A 19770-nucleotide genomic window follows, 5' to 3' on the forward strand; every position below is an offset into this window, starting at 1 on the left:
AGGAGGAGATGGGCAAATGAACACCGTTGCTTAGATGTGAAAATCAAGTTCCTGCCATTGAAGCAAAGAGGTGGGAATACACCTGAGGCAGAGGGGCTTGCTCAGCCTCAGAGGGGATCTGTGGAAAAGTCAAAAGCATCATAATAAAATGCTCACTAGGCCAGGCCCCTCCCCCCAACCCAACCCCCCCCACCCCGTATTTAAAAGGAAAAGCAGGGCAGTGTTCTGCACTGTGGCTAGATGCTGCAGACTCTTTCATGTGGACAGCAAGATGGTGCCACACACTTCAGCAGCAGAGACTTCTGCTAGGGTTTCAATCCTGTCTTTGTATAACCCTCAGCAGAACTTTTTAGTTTGTTTGTCATTGCTTGAGACAGGTCTCACTGTGTAGTCCTAGCTGGAACTCACTACATATGTCAGGCTGAACTCCCAGACAGCCACCTTCCTCTGCTTCCTCAGTGAAGGGATTAAAGGTGAGCCATCAAACCCGGCTGCACTTTTACTTGTAATAAAATTATCATGTGGCAGGGCATTGGTGGCACACGCCTTTGATCCCAATGCTAGGGAGGCAGAGGCAGGCAGATTTCTGAGTTTGAGGCCAGCCTGATCCACAGAGTGAGTTCCAGGACAGCCAGGGCTACACAGAGAAACCCTGTCTTGAAAACCCAAACCAAAACATAAAAGAACAGGTAATTAATTGTACACATGCAGGTGACAGTACCGTATTTTGGTAACTGTGCTGTGTGTCATGGTCACAGGGGACTGACGGCTGACATCTGCTTTGTAGAGCAACAGGCAGCCACTTTCAGCCATTTTGTTGTGTTTTGTTTGAGATAGGGCCTGACTATGAAGCCCTGGCTAGCCCGGCAGTCGCTGTGCAAACCAGGCTTGCCTCAGATTTGTGGATAAATCCTCTAGCCCCTTCCTGCGCGTCTTTCAGTTTCCTTTAGCCATTCTTACACACAACCTGCTGTTAACAGTAGCCAAAGTGTGCAGTAGCCTATGCACACTTTGGTACTTCTTCCTCTCTCAGTCACGTGATACTCCTCACCACGTGAATACCCTTCCCTCCCTTCTCTTGGAACTGCCATCCTCCCCTCTTCTCTGTGACGTCAACTATTTGATTCTATACGTGAAGGAGAATGGCGGTGTCTGTCTGTTCCTGGTGTCTGACCCTAAACCTCCAGGTCCTTCGTGTGGTCAAAGGTGACAGCTACTCTGGCTGACTAGCATTCGGTGTACACAGACCATGGCTGCTGGCGGACACGTGGCTGAGTCCATCCCTTGGCTGTTGTGCACAGTGCCGCAGTGAACAGGGAGTGACCAGACTTTCTACCTCAGTCAGCAACCTACAGGACACACTCAGTAACTCCTGTGTTATCACTGTGATAGTCCAGAATTCTGTAATCGGTCTTCCCTTTCAGTCTTTGACTCAGGGGTCACTGTATGTTTCTTGGACAGGACCAGATGGCAAATACCATCTGCTGTGGCTATACAGCTTCCACTGTCATCTCCTCAAGTTGCCTCTACAGTGTGAAAGCAGCCATGGGCCATGAGTAACCAGTGGCCATGTCTGAGTTCCATTGACAGTCCATGTATGGACACTGGAATTGACATTTCTTAGCATCTGTACCTGCCACAATGACCATTGCCATTTGTTTGTTTGTTTGTTTGTTTGTTTGTTTATGTTATTTGACAGATGGGCTAGGGAATCGGCTAGGTAGATACTTACCTACCATGCACAAAGCCCTGGGTTTGATTCCCCGCACCCCACAAACTGGGTGTGATACCATATTACCTATACTTACAGCGCATGCACTCTGGAGAGGGAGGCAGGGGAAGCAAATTCCCAGGTGGCCACATAATGAGGTCAAGGCTCACCTAAGATGCTTTGAGACCCAATCTCCACATAAAAATAAATGTAACTGTAAAAGCAATTCACAGCTTAAACTGTTCCCCAAACAAGCAGTGGGTTGGACCCGCTGGTGATAGTTTCTGACATATGCACTCTTCTTTACCATCCCTCCATGTGATAAAGAGCATACCAGGCCACTGGAATTTTGCATTCCTTTGTTTCTGGCTTGGTCACAGTGTCCATCTCACTCTCCCTGTCCCTGGCAACCCTTATGCTGACAGTCACCCAAGCTAAGCTCTGATGCCAGAATCAGCCCAGGTCCCCTCTCCCCACAGCCTGGCACAAGATCACTGGTTTCTACTGAATTCCAAGCTAATGCTGAGACTTTTCAAGCTGTCTCCTAGCAACCACCTTCTGTTCTTACTCCCCTTGTGGCCCCCTCTCTCCCCACCCCCTGCCATTCACACTTCCCAGATGCCAACTCACAAAGAGGGCCAGGCCTCCCAAAGCTGCTGCGGTGGGGTGGGTCCGTCTGCAGCTCTCTCCCCCAAGCCTGGAGGTAGCTTTTGATCCTGGGGCAATCACCAGCTTCCATGCACCTGCTGAGCCCTGTCATCCAGCGGAGATCTCCCAGAAACCAGCCCTTGGCACTAGGGCACTGACCTGCAATATTAAGGCCCAATGCAACTCTGCTACCCTCTCTCTCACTCTTTAATTGTTTAGGTGCCTTCGCTGCATTTTTCTCTCTCTCTCTCTGTGCCCTCTGTGGCAACGCTGGCCTCAAGCTCTCTGAGATCAGGTGTGCGTCACCACACCCAAGTAGAAAAGTGCATTTGTTTTGTTGAAGAGTCACAAGCAAGACTCAGAGGAGCCAGCAAGGTGGCTCAGTATGAAAAAGCCCTTGCCGCCAAGCCTGATGACCTGAGCTCAATACCAGAACCCACACAGAGAAGGGCAAGAACCAACTCCTGAAAGTTATCCTCTGAACCCTGACTCGCACGTGTGCTCTGCGGTGAGGGCATGCTGGTGCCCTCCCTCACGGGCACGTGCATACACGCAGTAATTAACTAGAATGAAAACACAGGAAAGGTAGCCTTGGGAGAGTGAAAAACCCCGATGTGGTGTCTGTCTGAGACAGTGTTCACAGGTGCCACTGCTGTGTCCCCGAACCTGAGCATGGCAGCTTTCAAACACAGATGGCGCGTTCTCAGGTAGGATTGTTAGACGGGAAACACCCCCAGGAACAAAGAATACCCTGAGCATGCCCCCTCTGGTGTCAACTACTGTACTAATGTAGAATGTGTTTATTTGGGGCTGGGGATATAGCTCAGTCGTAGAGTGTTTCCTAGCATGGAAAAAGTCCAGGGATCAGTCTCCAGCGCTGCCAAAACACGAACTGAGGAAGCCTGTGTTTATGATTTGACAGATGATACTACTGATTTGCCCACGAAGCGAGCATCGCTTCCTCACATTCTCACTCTGCGTAGAGAGGTGTCTGCTTTCTTTCTTTCTTTTTTTTTTCCTGTAAGATTTATTTATTTATGTATATGAGTGCTCTATTTGCATGTATGCCTGAATGGCAAAAGAGGACATCAGATTCCATTGTGGATGGTTGTGAGACACGATGTGGTTGCTGAGAATTGAACTCAGGACTTCAGGAAGGACAGCCTCTTAACCACTACGCCATCTCTCAGCCACTGATGTGTCTGCTTTCTAAGCCTTTACCAACACATGATAGCATCATCTGGCATTTTGTGTTCATTGTTTTGTATGCTACCTCATGTGTGTTTTGTTCCTCTGCGCTATTGAGATTGAGTGGGGTCTTTTTCTCTGTCCTGCAACATTTCAATCAGATAGCAGAGACCGGCCAAGAGGTCAAGTGCTCAGTTGGGTTAAACCACCTTGCTCCCCCATTAGCAGCCTGTGACACTGGATGAGGCCGTCAACCTGTGAGCCTCACCCTCAACCTATGAGAAGACCACACTGCCCCTCAGCACCATTGACTTTCTGAAGCAGCCAAGAAGGGCTGGTGATTGGCCCCTGCAGAATGCTCCGTGTGTGTGCTACCTGTGGGTCCGCGTGTCTAAAGCTAGCGAGGCTGCTGGCTGCAGAGGAGAGGAAAGCTCCCCTTATTGAAAGCTCCTCCTTAGTGGGGAGGCGTCTCCATTGCAGGGTTTCAAACAGAGATGGAGGTTGACCTTCCCCACTGGGGAAGCCTCAGGGTGTTGCTGTGTTTCCCCACAGTGGACACTGTGTGGACCATTCTTTTTTTAGCTGGGATTCTTGCTGCCCTGTGTGATGACGCTGTTTCACACAGGCCAGGGCCTGGCAGTGATGTATGTCTTTGGGAAGTCAGGATGGGATGAGATGTAAATTACCTCCCAACTATGTGGCCCATTAGCCTCACAAATCCTTCCAGCCCTGGAGACCAGGGGACAGGTAGTCAGTCAGCTCACGCTGTCACCAGAGCAAGGGCTGTTTGGCAAACAGTGCTGGAAGAGTTAGCCATACAAATAGGTAAATTAATTTTCATTCTTATTTCACCTCAATTGAAAGTGACTCTGGTTTGGATCATAGAGGTAAAACATCAAAACAGAAACTGTAAAATGTCTAACAGCAAGGATAGGAGATTCTGTTGGCTGTGGTGTAGCTCCGTGGTAGAGCACTTGTCTAATGCACATAGGTCCTGAACTCAATCCCAGCACAGCCATAAAGAAGTAAGCAACAGGGCTGGAGAGATGGCTCAGTGGTTAAGAGCACTGTCTGCTCTTCCAAAGGACCCGGGTTCAATTCCCAGCAACCACATGGCAGCTCACAACTGTCTGTAACCCCAATTCCCAGAGATCTGACACCTTCACACTAATGCACATAAAACGAAATAAAATAAAGTATTAAAAAAGTATATTTAAAAAAAGAATTAAGCAATAAAGCCAGGCAGTACTGTCTGACTCTTCTTATATGAAATGCAAGAAAAATCTAATTTGATCTGTAACACCGGAAAGCCCACTGGTGGCCATCAGGGCATGGAGGGGAGGCTAAATGGGAAGGGTAGGTGGAAGGGTACCTCTCTCATATGGGATGTTCTGTATCTTGACACCCACTGGCTTCTGGCTTCCGTGGGCACTTGAACCCACACAGCACACATACAGACAAGACTATGCAAGCCGGGCTTGGTGGCACACGCCTTTAATCCCAGCACTCCGGGAGGCAGAAGCAACAAGCAGGAGTCTGAGGCCAGCCTCCTGTACAAAGAGAGTCTAGGCCAGCCAAGGCTACACGGAGAAACCCTGTCTTGGAAGAGATAAAAAAATAAAAAGAATACACAAACATGCACGCACATACACAAATAAATAATAAAGCTGGTTGTCTGGTTGGGATCCTAGAGGTGGAACCTGGGACATTAGACATGCTAGGAAAATGCTCTGCTGAGCTCCAGCCAGCTCCTTATTGAACTTTCTTTTGATGAATACCCTTACAATCATAAGTCTTAGAGACCTTGCCTGGATGCACTTCCAAGCAGGGCAGGTGGTGGAACAGCATCTGGAAGAATGACCACAGCATTGTGTCGCCACAGGACATACGAGGAAGAGACCAGTGAGAATGAGGCAGTAGCTGAGGAGGAGGAAGAAAAAGAGGAAGAGGAGGGAGAGGAAGACGTCTTCGCTGAAAAAGTCTCCCCAGAGGCAGAGGAATGCCCAGCACTAAAGGTAAAAAGAGCCAACCTGAGGAGATTGTTTTTCATCCCTCTGTCTGGGCTGTCAGAAAAGGCTCTCAGTTTCAGGGGATGGCTCCCCAAGTGGGCGGTGTACTTAGAAGTGGCTGTCCCTGCACACTGAGTCATATTTGGAGACGACAGTACACCAAAAGGGCTGAGGAGTCCCCTACCTTTTCTTCTGTCCTCTGTGGCTTCCCTATCACTCTGATCAGATCTCAAGCCTTGCAGTCTTAGTTCAGAGCCCAACTCTGCCTCTGCCCTGGCTGTGTAGCCTTGGGTAGCTGCCTCAGTCCCACCCGGCCTCCGTTTCTTCATCTCTAAAATTCACGCAGTAACACCAGCCATGCTCATAGGCCTGGGAGCAGAGATCTCTATTTCCAGGGCCCTGGGGATGCCTTCAGATAACTCCCATGTTGTTCTTGAATGGAGCCCTGGGACAGAGCTTCCAACATCTGGCCAGCGGGATCCTAGAACAAAACTCTTTCTGACTTCTCCACATTGAGGAGTGTCTCTACAGTTTCTCCCACTAGAGGGCGCTTTTGTCACACTCAAGCAGGTGCTGTTCCTGCTAAGACAGTTATTTTCCAGACCATCTTTTCCTGGTGCCTGCTCTGTGCAGGCGGTAGAGAACATGGTGGTCTCTCCATTTGTTTGCTTGCTTGTTTGTACAGGGTCTTACTATGTAGCCCAGGCTGGCCTCGCACCCAGTTTCCTGAGTGCTGGGATCAGATGCCTGTGCTACCATGCTTGGCTTTACCATAGGCTTATTGTCAAAAGGAGGTTCCCTAGTTGCCTCCGTAGTTCCAGAAAAGCATCAGAGTACTGGCCAGGACCATGGAGGTCTTGGAGGTAGCTGGTGCTTAATTACGGAGGATGGTGGGTCAGTGCACTTGAACCTGAGCACCGCCATGTCTCCAGGAGCTGGTGGTGCCTCCTGTGGCTCCCAGCAGTACATGGGGTGGGAAGGTGGGAGCGGGCGCTCTGGCTTCCGTTGCTACTCTGTAAGTGCAGCTGATGAGGCCGGCACGGTGACAGCCCACGAAGTTCATCTGTACCCGTGGCCAAAAGTGAAATGACAGAAGTGGGAGGGCCCCGAGACACAGGGGACGCTGGTGTAAAAAACCTGACCTCTTCCTCAGGTGGACAGAGAGACCAATACTGACAGCGTGGCCCCATCCCCCACCGTGGTGCGCCCCAAGGACCGGCGGATGGGTGCCCCTTCGCCAGGGTCGTTTCTTCGAGGGAATACCATCATCCGCTCCAAGACCTTCTCACCCGGACCCCAGAGCCAGTATGTGTGCCGGGTAAGCCAGCCGTGATGCCTTCCCCGTCCCCCAGAGCAGCCAAGGGTCTGCTTCAGCTCCGGCTGAAATCAGGGGGTCACTCTCACAGCGTGTCTTACTCTCAGTGAGTCTTGGCCATTTTCTGGTAGGTTAACGCCATGGAATTTGTTTCCCCTTATGTGGAATACACAGGCCCACCTCCTAGGTCATGTTTGCTTGTTTGCTTGCTTGATTGATATGAGAAAATGAGCTGGCCTGTGAGACTGAGTGGAAGGCTTAGAGGATAAGAGCATGAGCTGTGCAAGCATAAGGACGTGAGGGAGAACATCCTAGCACCCATGTGAAAGCCAGACATGGCCACATGTCCTGGAACCTCAACGCTGGGACACAGAAATGGGTGGCTCCCAGGACCTCACTACCAACCAACCTAGCCGAGGTAACAAGGTTAGGGTTCAATGAAAAGCCTTCGTCTCAAGGGAGAGAAATCACAGAAGGTGATGCCCTGTATAATGCTCTAGTTCCATATGTACACATGCATACATACCACACACACAGAAAATTAACTTTTAAAAAAGATTTAGTTTTTTTATGTAGGAGTGCTCTAGCTGCATGTACACCTGTATGCCAGAAGGGGGCATCAGATCACATTATGGATGGTTGTGAGCTACCATGTGGTTCCTGGAAATTGAACTCAGATCCTCTGGAAGAGCAGTCAGTGCTCTTAACCACTGAGCCGTCTCTCCAGCCCAACAAACTTTGTAAAGAAAAAAGAATATGGGCTGGAGAGATGGCTCAGAGGTTAAGAACACTCACTATTCTTCCAAAGGTCCTGAGTTCAATTCCCAGTTACTACGTGGTGGCTCATAACCATCTATAGTAAGATCTTGTGTGCAGGTAGAATGTTATATAAACAATAAATAAATCTTTTTAAAAAAAAGGATAAAGAATATGCCATGAAACAATATAGCTGCAGCCAAGAGGAAGAGGGTGGCTTCAGTTGTGGTTTTAAAATGTAAAAGTACAGAACAGGACGCAGCTGTGAGCTCAGCAGGCTGAGGCAGGGGAATATGGAGCCTGACTTCAGGGTCAGGCTGGGCTCACTTAGAGAAACTATGAAAAAACAAAAACAAAAACAAAAACAAAAAAACCCTGGAAGTCATGTTACCTACCAAGACAGCCACAGCATTTACTTTATTATTCTTCTCTTTTAACGGGGCACAGCGGCACATGCCTTTAATCCCAGAACTCAGGGAGGCAGATGCAGATCACTATGAGTTTGAGGCCAACCTGATCTACAACATGAGTCCAGGATAGCCAAGGCTATCCAGAGAAACCTTGTCTCAAAAAAAAAAATTTTTTTTTCCTTTTCCTTAATATAGAATCTTAGTGTGTGATTATTTAGCAAACAAAAGGATGGACTTCATTTATTGCTTTGTTTTGCCTTTAATTTTATGTCTCCGGGTACTTTGCCTCCGTGTGTGTCTGTACACCACTTGTGTACTTGGGGTCCAGAGAAGCCAGCAGAGGGTGACAGAGCTTCTGGGACTGTAGTTACAGACAGTTGTGAGCTGCCATGTGGGTGCGGGGCCCTCTGCAAGAGCAGCCAGTGTTCTTAACCGCTGAGCCATCTCTTCAGCCCATATCAGAACTTATTAAATGCCAGGAGTTTAAAATCTAAGAAGCCAAGTCCGGTGACAGTGGCCAGAAACTAAAAACCTTAAAAAGGTCCAACCAGGGTGATGGGTCCCACCATATTTGCAGGAGGAAAGCTGTTCTCATCTTGTCTTCCCAGAAAGTTTTTTGCTTGTTTGTTGTTTGCTTGCTTGTTTGTTTTTTGAGGCAAGGTTTCTTCTTGTAGCCCTGGCTATCCTGGAACTAGCTCTGTAGACCAGGCTGGCCTGGTGACAGAGGCTTCCCAGAATGTCCTTTAACCAACTGCTTTCTCTTCCTTTAATGGTCTCCTTGTACGTACATTTTAAAGGCTCTTTGTGTACGAACACCACAGCAAGATGCTACTGGCAGCTTTGGTTTTGAGTTGCATTGCCACGTTATAACTGTCTTGTGGCTATGTACAACACAAAATACAATAGAAATCAAGTGACTGGCTGAGTGAGACAGCCCGCCCCTGTAAGAAGAGCTCCAGGCTATGGTAGGTGTGGTGCCGTGAGCCTGGGAGGAACTGGCAGAAGGACCAGAAATTCTAAGTCATCTTTAGCTACCTAACAAGTTCAAGGCCAGCCTAGGCTACATAAAATCCTACCTCAAAAAGAAATCAAATGTTCTGGGGTGTGGGGGGAGGAAGAGGGGCGGGGGGGCAGCTTTTAGATAGACAAAGAGTGAGAGAGACAAGTAAATGTGGTGGTGGAAACCTTGATCGCTGGATTAGAAGGGGATGAGGCAGAAGATCCTAAATTTAAGGCCAGCCTGGTGTATATAGCAAACCCTTTAGAGACCAAGCATGGCTTGGTGGTGTTACACACCTACCTATAGGGAGAGCTGATGAGACAGGAATACCAGGAATTCAAGACCAGACTAGGCGACAACACGCACACACACACACACACACACACACACACACACATACACACACACATGCACGCGCGCGCGCGCGAGAGAGAGAGAGAGAGAGAGAGAGAAAGAGAGAGAGAGAGAGAGCGAGCGCGAGCACGCGCGCGCGCGCATCTCCACCCACCTACATACATCCCAAAAAGGTAAGTAAGGTCTGGAGGTTTAGCTTAATGGAATACTGCTTAGCAGCTTAGCGTATGCAAGGCCCTGTGTCTGATGTTCTGTATTGGGGATAAAATAAGGAAAGGCGTGGTGACCAGGCCTGTAATCAAAGGCACTATACTTCCTGTGAGCTCCCTGCCTCACTGTCCACACCCTACCCTCCCTCCCTCAGGCACTCTTCACACCCTGCCCTCGCTCCCTCGCTGTCCACACCCTGCCTTCACTCCCTCATTATTCAGTTCGCCCTCTCCCCAGCTTCCACCCTATGATGAGGTCCTCATCCCTTTCCTGGCTCTCCAAGCCCTCCAGCCCCTTCCGGGCCAGCCTAACCTTCCTTCGTGCTATTGTGCATGGAGGGTCTGAGCACCTACCGAGTCTAAGGGGTCACTGGTTGCTTGGGCTCTAGAAGCAGCCCCTACAGCCATCCTGCCGTGAGGGTAAGCGTGCCTAAGATACGTGCATGCCTCGCCTGAGTCACAAGATGAAATGATACTTCCTTCCCCTGTCCAGAACCCCGCATTCCCCCTGAAGCCTAAGAATCAGTAAAAACAGACCTCCTTCCTACCCTTCTAATCCAGAAGACACCACAAGCTGCACTAACCTGGCTGTAATGGAGAGAGGAGGGGCAATTTCCCAGGAGCCCATCTCTAAGGCCTAAAGATATGAGACTGAGTGGAAAGGTTCATCTTTTCATCACCTCAAACTGCACAAATTAAGTTTACCGGGTACCTATCACCTTAGTTCCCCCAGAAAACCTCCCCTGGAGTCCTTCCCAGTGAAAATAGAGGCCTTCTCTTCTAGGTTAAGTCTCAAGCTAGTCATTCAAGCCAGTCAGCATCTGTGGGAGCCATGCAGGCCCAGGCCTATGGGCTGCAAAGCTTATAGGAAGTGTGGGATTTCCTGAAGTCATGGAACACTGATGAGCCCCTGTGTTCTACTGTACTGTGCTGGGGTTAAGTCAGCTCACAAGTGTAGAGAGAGAAAACCAACCAGTGCTTAGAATGGGGGGGGGTGGCCCTGAAGAGTTAAAGAAGCCTTTAGGGTAACAGCCAAGACCTCAGCTTTTACAGATTGACTACCTCGTGAACATGCAGTGAAAATCAAATTCAAACCAATGGATGCCACTCATCGGAACTTACACCAAGGGAAATCAGTGGCTGGCTCCACCAGGGGAAATTAATGCTCGACTCCTTTTTCATCAAGATTAAGTGTAGCTGTGATTTTGTTAAGATGGGAAAACAGAATCGTATCAGTGAAATATTACTCATTTGTACAACCGGTCCATCGGTCATGTATAGCCAGCTCTCCTTCTTTGTTGAGCATATATGTGTCTGTTTGAGTGTATGCCAACGAGTGCAGGTGTCTGTGGAAGCCAGAAGAGGCTGCTGGATCTCCCGGAGCTGGAGTTAGAGGTGTGAGTTGTGGCTGTGAGTTGACAGACATGGGTGCTGGGAACCAAACTCAGGTCCTCTGCAAGGACAGCGAGGGCTCTTGACCACTGTGCCATCCGTCCAGCCCCAATAGCCATCTGTTGTCAGCCGTCCATCACAGCACTTATGTTCAGTAATCTTTATTTCACTTAATAATGACCCAAAGAACAAGAGCCGCGAGGCCTGCTGTTGAGATGCAGCCGAGAGCTGGGCAGTCTTTCCTTGGGGAAAGGGCGAACATTCTGACTTGAGGAAAGAACAACTATCAAATGCTGAAGTTGCCGAGATCTGTAGGAAGATCTGCCAAGCTCTGATGGTGTTTATTTTGTTAATCAAAGCTTTATTGTTGTTTCTCCTGACGCTTGTAAACGCCAGGGCTGGTACTATCTGTGGCTTCAGGCATCTGATGGCATCTAGGGTTGTGTCTTGCATGGGCTTCCCGCCACCACCAGCCACATGAACTCTGATTGCTGTTGCGGTTTTCTCCGCTCGCCATTGGTGGCATCTCCCTGAGACGTGGGCAGATGTGGTACATGCGTGCAGCACATGCGACTAGCCCGCCTCACTGTGAAAGGCACAGTATAGAGAACTGGGTTGGGTGGAGATTCAAAGCCAGGTCAATCCCATGCAATTGACAGTCTAGTCCTGGCCTGGTTCTAGTTGTAAAGGAGGTCATAAAAACAGGACCTGAGGCCCATCAGCCTCCCTTTGAAGAGACCAGGCATCTTAATGACCAAGAATCGCAAAGTGGGACTTTTCTGTCCTGGGCTGGAGTCTCCAACTTTAACAAAAGCAAATGGGTTTTTTTGTTTGTTTGTTTTTGTTTTGTTTTGGGGATTTTCTAAAATTTTCTTTGATCTTTTGGTGTGTGAGTGAGCGGGGTAAACATGTGTATGTTGTATGGTCGGGATGTGTGTGTACCCTTACATGTGTGTGTGCACAGCATGTGTGCATGCTTTCATGCATGCACACAGAAGCCAGGGGAGGACATCCAGTGTCCTGTTCTATCACTCCTGCCTTATTCCCTTGAGACAGGGTCTCCAGCTGAACCTAGATCTAGGCTGGCAGTGATCCTCCTGTCTCCAACCCTGAGAGCGCTGGGCTTACAGGTACGCCTGTGGCCACTGCTGGTAAACCTTGTAAACCTTGATATGACAGTTATGGGGCAAATTCTGTTACCCACCATACCATCTCCACAGCTGCAACCTGCTTCCTTATTATTACTCTCACTTGAACTACACTTCAGGGCCCACTGCATTTGTACCCATTTCACAGATGAAAAAAACTGGGGCAGCGTGTGCCCACCTGCTTAACTTCAGGGCACAGAGCTAACTCGGGAGCTTGCTACTACTCCCTGCCATTCAGCCACACCTCCTGTAAGGCTTCCTGTGGCCTGACCATCGTTCCTTCCACTAACTTCACGTCGCTTGCTTAGTTGCCTTGTCTTGGGGTCCCCACTGGATTTCTAAATCCGAGACAGCGACAGCGAATTCTAGTTCCTGCCAAGTTCCACAGCACCTGTGTATTATCAGCAGAGTTTGACCAAGTGGATACAATCTTCCAGCATTCTCTCCCTGTGTCCTTATTTTTATTTATTAACTATGATCATTTTATAGCACAGAGGAATTAAACCCAGGGCCTCAGCTGTGGTAGGTACTGAGCTACCATAACTCTATGCAGGCATGCTAGTACCTAATGAGCTATAGCCACAGTCTCTTTTACCTTTTATTTTGAGACAGGGTTTCATTCTGTAGCCCACGCCAGCCTTGAGTTCACTCCACACCTCAGGCCAACCTTGACCTGGTAATCCTTCAGCCTCAGCCTTCCCACTAGCTGGGATTACTGGCTTGCAACCACAGGGAGCTAATGCTCCCTGTGACATGGAGTTACTATACTTCTCTGTCTCATTTCTTTTTTCTACTTTGTTAAAAAGGAGCAGTAATAAGACAGGGATTTTTCTATCATGTGTGAGATTAAATTTATTGGAGTGTCTGCAAATAATAGGAAGTGACGTGCAAAACTAGCATGATAGTACAGTTCTATTATTCCAGCATTTAGGAGGTAGGACCAGAGATTCAAGGCCAGCTTTAGCTGCATGGATGGTCCAAGGCCAACCTGACCTACATCAGACCTTGTCTCCAAAAACAAAAACAAACAAAAAGTGAAGGGCAAGAATGAATGTAGTAGCCAGGCAATGTGGCGCATGCCTATAATCCAGCACTCTGGGAGGCAGAGGCAGGCAGATCTCTAAGTCTGAGGCCAGCCTGGTCTATAGAGTGAGTCCAGGACAGCCAAGACTACTCAGAGAAACCTTGTCTTGAAAAACCAAAAACTGCTGGAGAGATGTTTCAGAGGTTAAGAGCACTACTTGCTCTTCCAGAGGTCCTGAGTTCAATTTCCTGCAACCACGTGGTGGCTCACAACCATCTATAATGAGATCTGGTGCTCCTCTCTTCTGGCCTTCAGGTGTAAGTGCAGGCAGATCATTGTTTACATAAGAAAATAAATAAATCTTAAAAAAAAACAAAAGAAAGATAAAAACCAAAAATAAGATAAAATAAATAATAAAAATGTAGTTTTTTTTTTTTCCCACTGCCTAACAACTTGATCTTTAATAAATATATAAACATCTAGGTCTTAAGAATCAATTGTCCTGATAACTTTTTTTCTAGGGAAGTATGACACATTAAAAAAGGGGTGGGGCTCTTTTAATTGAAGCAATGAAGTGTGAGGCTGTCTTCAGGTTCTTTATGCAACCAGTAGGCTCCTCTATCTTAATTTCACAGTGCTGTTGCACAGCTCGGGTCTGTGGTAGCGCACTGGGCCTTGGCATTTCCATTTGTTGTGATCTCTTCTTGTGAACTGTGAAATCGTCTTTGTCTCTGTCTCTCTGGAATGTCTTGTCTGAATGAATCTATAACTAAAGCACTGAGCATGGAGTTAGGGGTTCCACCCACGTGGGCCCCGTTTGTGTCACTATTTATTACCCTGTTTCTGGTCTGGTTCAGACTGCCTGGCACAGGACCTTTAATGTCATTATCTTTAATGCCGAGGAGGAGCTATGAAAATAATGACACCAGTAGCTTCTCAGGAGAGTCCCACGGTAGCGACTGCCAGCTGCCAGGCAGGTGCAGTAGCATAACCCATATTAACTGTGCTTCTTTTGGAAACAAGACTCAACCAAGAAATCACCCTGTGCTCACCTGGTGGAGAAAGACCGTCACAAATGAGAGTGGGGGCCCTCTGGGGGGAAACATGAAAAAATGAGCAGTGGAGGGATTTGAGTGAGGAAATGCCCGAACTGAACTTTGCAGAAGAATTCTGTACGTTTCTTCTCACTCCTCGGCCTCCTTCCAGCCCTGCATCTCTTTACTTGCAGTACTGAAGACCTGGGGTATGCCAGGCCCGTTGCTATACCACTGAGCTCTAATTTCTGGCGCTGATACATGTCTGCACAGTGGTTCTATTTGAGTCATAAAGGTGGGCTCTCTAAGTGACAGGGACAAGTGCATGTAAATAGCCCTTCGAACGGTAGAGCAGAGAGGGACGGTCTCCTACAGTCGTCCTGCTGTTGTCAGCCCTGCCGAGCAATTCAGTGGCTTTGGGTGGGTTCTATGCCCTGTACGTAGCATGGTGACGGTTCTAACATGGCATTGTGAGAATGAAGCAAGGTGCCCCAATTTAGGGCCATGTGGAGACAATGGCACACAGTGGGTGTTACCAAATGGTTAATTCAAAGGGACAGGAAGTTCGGCATTTGGGTCAAATTTAAGGAGGTGATTTCCTTCCTGTTCCTGCTGAACCTTTTTTTTTGTGTTTGTTTTTGTTTGTTTTGTTTGTTTGTTTTTGTTTGTGAGACAGGGTTTTTCTGTGGCCTTGGCTGTCCTGGAACTCACTCTTTAAACCAGGCTGGCCTTGAACTTGCAGAGATCTACCTGCCTCTGGCTCCCTGAGTGCCGGCATCACAGGGGTGCACCAGCTTTTTTTGTTGTTTTTGTTTAAGAACACGCTTATCGTGCCTCACCTCTGTTGGCGTCTCTCTTGCAGCTGAATCGAAGCGACAGCGACAGTTCCACTCTGTCCAAGAAGCCACCTTTTGTTCGGAACTCCCTGGAGCGCCGCAGCGTCAGGGTGAAACGGGTAAGAGTCGCCTTGAAGCTCTTTGCGTGTCAGCTGCTCTTCGCTTCCGGAAGACCTGTGGACAGCCAGGGGCTGGCATGTCAGGGGGCAAGGAGGCAGGGTGGGCAGGACAGCTCCGCTGCTCAGGTGCTTTCTTCACGGTCCTGATGACCTGAGTTCAATCCTGGGAACCCATGTCTAAGGAGAGAGCCAGCTTCACGAAATTGTCCTCCGACCCCTACTTGCGCCCCATGCATGCATGTACAAGCACTGTTGGGTGTGTACACACACACACACACACACACACACAATGATAGTTACACATGTGTTCACTCTGAAAGGGTGTAGTAGAACTTCTGTGTTGAACTATTTTCTTTTTTTTTTTTTTTTTGTCTCTAAAGTTATGATGCCTGTCAGGGGCTGGGGAAATGCTCGGTGGGTAAGAGCACCTGCTTCACAAGCATTCAAGTTTGAAACCTCACCATAAAAAGCGGGGGGTGCCTGTGTTTGCCTGTAACCCCAGCAACATGCTGCTTTGTCCTCTTACGGGGTACCTTGTACATGGGACACACATTGTGAGGCTGCGAGAGTGTGTTCCGTAAGGGGAGGGTGCCTGCGCTTAAAGGAAGTCAGGTCTTGGGGTTCAGCGGACGTGGATTTCTGGGCTGAGCACCGTCTCCACCCCTACAGCCTTCATCCGTCAGGTCGCTACGCACGGAGCGCCTGATCCGCACCTCGCTGGACCTGGAACTGGACCTGCAGGCCACGAGGACCTGGCACAGCCAGCTGACTCAGGAGATCTCGGTGCTGAAGGAGCTGAAGGAGCATTTGGAGCAAGCCAAGAACCACGGGGAGAAGGAGCTGCCTCAGTGGCTGCGTGAAGATGAACGCTTCCGCCTGCTGCTGAGGATGCTAGAGAGGAGGGTGAGCGCCATGGGGCTGGCTTCCTGTCATCCCACTGCGGGTCCCCTGAGGGTGTTCAGGAATGCAGGAACCCCTTCACTTGGCTCCACAGGCGTTTTCATGCATGTTTTTGTATGAGTGCTTGTGATTGAGTCTCACTCATCATTCATCCTTCGTCAGATCTAGCAAGCGCCTTATCCATACAGGTGGGCCTTTGTGCTCAACAGAAGGCTGAAGCAGAAGGATGGTTACCAGGAGTTCAGTATCTGCCTAGGCCATATAGTGAGTTCTAGTGTAGATTAAGCTAGAGTGGATCCCTGACTCCATACTCGAAGGTTCATGATGTGAGCACAGCCCATTACCCTTCTCCACAGAGCAGATCCCATGGTACAGACTGTCCGTTGCTGACAGCAAGCCCTCTAAGCGGGAGGACTCTCTCCCATGTCAGACCCTTGTTTGCGTTGCCTCACAGGTGGATCGTGCAGAGCACAAGAGTGAGCTGCAGACAGACAAGATGATGAGGGCAGCGGCCAAGGATGTGCACAGGCTTCGAGGCCAGAGCTGTAAGGAGCCCCCAGAAGTGCAGTCCTTCAGGTGAGTCGATGACACCCAGCCCACCTCGCCCTCGTCACCTTTGCTGGCCTCACTGTTCCCAGGCCCTGCTCCTGGGCACTCAGCAGAGGCCGTAGTCTACACGGGGACAGACGTTCATCCTCTGCCAGGCTCCCATCACGCTGTGGGCAGCGTGGTGCTCTGTTATCGCTCCCCACACAACTCAGCCTAATTTGGTGGGATCCTCTCATTTAACGCATGAGCCACCTGCTTCGTCCTTTCCTCTGAGCCTTTTCGGAAGTGGTGGAAGGAGGGGCTGGGGAGTGGGGTGCTTCGGATACTCACCCAGCTTCCTGGCTCTGCTTGCTTGCCTGCCTGATAGGATCACAGCTGTGTTCTTACCTGGCTGGACCTACACATGTCAGAGGAGGATCGGAAATGTCATTTGGCCTGGGCCTCCCAACTCCGAAGGATTTAGATTCATCCTCCATCCATTATATTGTAGGTTCAAGGCCAACCTGGGTTTCATGAGACCCTGCCTCAAACACATGAAAAAACCGAAATAAACCAATGTTCATTTATACAAAGACACACACACACACACACACACACTCACAAATATATGTATATGTGTGTGTTTCCTGCCTTGAACAAAAAGTAATTGAGCATGATTTTGTCTGCTATTTTGCTGCAGGGGGTATTGACAACATTTGTTTATACTCTTTATCTTTTTTTTAAGGATGGGTCTATATGGCTAAGACCTCAAAACCATGGACTCAAAAATATGTTTGTCCATCAGCCTCTCAAGTCGCTGGGACTAGAGACATGTACCACCATGCTCTGTGTCCACAGATTTCAGATTTCACAGCCAGAGTTCAGGCATGCTAAGAGCATTTGAGAGCGGCCAGGGCTATCACTAAACATCCTACTGGGGTGTAGCTCAGCAGCAGGCTATGCCCTCGGCAGGCCTGATGCCCTGAGTTTCAGACCCAGAACAGAAAGACTCGTCCTGTCCATGGAGAGTCTGAGTGAAGTTGAACCACCTGTTTGCCATCACAGGGAGAAGATGGCCTTTTTCACCCGGCCTCGGATGAACATCCCAGCTCTCTCTGCAGATGACGTCTAACCACCAGAGACGTGTTTTCGTTGTTGCCCAGGACCATGCTGTGAAGGCTGACTGTGGCTAAAATTATTTATGAGGCATTATATGAAGGTACCGAGTCACATGACCCCGAGAGCTCTTGTTGGTTTGAAGACAGATTTTTTTTTAGTTCAGGTTTTCTTGTTATTATTTAAAACAACTATAACAACAACAATAAAACCAACCAAACAAACAAAAAAACCAGCATTAAAATGACAAGATTGTATAGTTTGTATATTTAGGAATGTATTTTTGGGAAAGAAAAATTTAAATGGACTAAAGCAGTGTTAAGCGGCTGCTATTCTTAAAATTGTCTAGAGTTTCCTTTTTGTACAGCAACAGCTTTTAGAGGTTTCCCTGCAATAAAATAAAAATCATGTTTGAGGGACAATAATCCTTAAAGGAAGTCTCGCAGGTGGCACGGCACAGCTAACCTGCCCTAGTTAACGTATTTTGTACAATATTACAAAGAGGAGGATGTACAGAAACCATGGGGGGATTCCAAGATTGTCCGCGGATCTTTGTGAGCTGTGATGTGTCTTTGATGTGGCCACCTGACCTGAAGCAGGCAGCGTGAGGCTGGCTGAGCAAGGCCAGCCCAGACTGGTAACAGGCCACACCCATCTCAGATGCCCAGTGAAGCCGCTGACAGAGTAGGGGAGGGCTGCAGAGAACCGCCTTTGGATCTATCTCTATCAATAAAGTGGCCTTTTAAGAAACAGTTTCTTGTCATGTGTTTCCCTTGAATCCTTCATTTTTATTTCTCTGGTTTTACCCCACCCCCCTCCCAATCCTGGAAAGTTTGTTTTCTCTCCCCTTTTATTTTTCTGGTTACACTCATTGGTCAGTTAGATTTACGTGACGGCTTGGCTCTGTATGAACCAAAGATTGGTGGCCTGTGTGTGTGATCTTGGCACCTGAGAGGTAGATGCAGGAGTTCTGGGCCATCTCAGCAACGTGAAAACCTGTCTTTTAAAAAAAAACTGACACTGAAAAGATGGCTCAGAGGTTAAGAGCACTGTCTGCTCTTCCAGGTGACCAGGATTTGATCCCCAGCACCCACATGGTGGCTCACAGCTCTATGCAACTCCAGTTTCAGGGATTTGACACCTTCTTCTGGTCTCTGTGCATACCAAGCCTGCACACGGGGCACAGACATACATGCACACACAACACCTGTACACAAAAATAAGTGTTTACTGGGACTAGAAGGATGGCTCGGCAGTTAAGAACACTTGCTGCTCTCCAGGGGACTGAAGACTGGGGAAGAGCACCCAGTCAGCTCACAACCACCTGTAACTCTACCCCCACGGGTGTCCCTGTGCACATGCCCTCAGCCTTCGACACACAAGTACACATAATTCAAAGCAATAAGTTTAAGCCTAGTTTTTATTATTTTAAAAGGTCGTAGCTAACTCTAGCAAGTCCAAACGGCTACCCTTCCCCTCACCGTAGACCTAGACACTCTTTAAAATTTTATTTTCAGATGGTTTATCTTCACGCTATGCTAGCCAGAAAGTACTATCATGATCTTCCCTATTTTATGTTGGGTTTTGTTGTTTTGAGAGAGGGTCTCACTATATAGCTCAGGCTGACCCCAAACTCAAAACAATTGTCTTGCCTCAGCCTCTCTGGGATTATCAGTATGATTTCAATGTGCTTTTTTTAATGTGGATGGGTGGGTGGATGGATGGATGGATGGATGGGGGTATATTTTATTTTACGCATATGGGTACTTTGCTGGGTATATGTTTGTATACCAGTTGGGTACAGTGCCTGTAGAGACCAGAAGAGATTGTTGGATCCCCTTGGAACTGGAGTTACCAACAGTAGTTAGCCACCATGTGGATACTGGGAATTGAACCCAGGTTCTCCGGAATAGAAGTCAGTGCTCTAAACCGCTGAGCCATCTCTCCAGCACCTCAATGTGCTTTTTATTTTATTTCGTTAAATATTGACACCAGGTTGGTCTCACATTCACTCTGTAGTCTAGGATGGCCTTGTTTGTTTTTTAAAGATTTATTTATAACTCTGTCTGAAGG

The 19770-nt window shown here is 48.5% G+C and overlaps 1 protein-coding gene across 1 annotated transcript in view; it reads left to right on the plus strand.

The window, feature by feature from the left end:
- Wwc1 (WW and C2 domain containing 1) overlaps positions 1-18360 on the plus strand; it is a 142034-nt gene extending 123674 nt beyond the window's left edge. The window contains exons 18-23 of the mRNA XM_021631511.2: positions 5430-5562; positions 6710-6874; positions 15061-15153; positions 15823-16056; positions 16508-16629; positions 17647-18360. Coding sequence (XP_021487186.1) covers positions 5430-5562; positions 6710-6874; positions 15061-15153; positions 15823-16056; positions 16508-16629; positions 17647-17713 — 814 coding nt within the window. The 3' untranslated portion in view covers positions 17714-18360. The remainder of the gene's footprint in view (positions 1-5429; positions 5563-6709; positions 6875-15060; positions 15154-15822; positions 16057-16507; positions 16630-17646) is intronic.
- Positions 18361-19770: the final 1410 nt, after the last annotated feature.

Source organism: Meriones unguiculatus, chromosome 11 (assembly GCF_030254825.1).
Source record: "Meriones unguiculatus strain TT.TT164.6M chromosome 11, Bangor_MerUng_6.1, whole genome shotgun sequence".
In the NCBI taxonomy this organism is placed as follows: Eukaryota; Metazoa; Chordata; class Mammalia; order Rodentia; family Muridae; genus Meriones; species Meriones unguiculatus.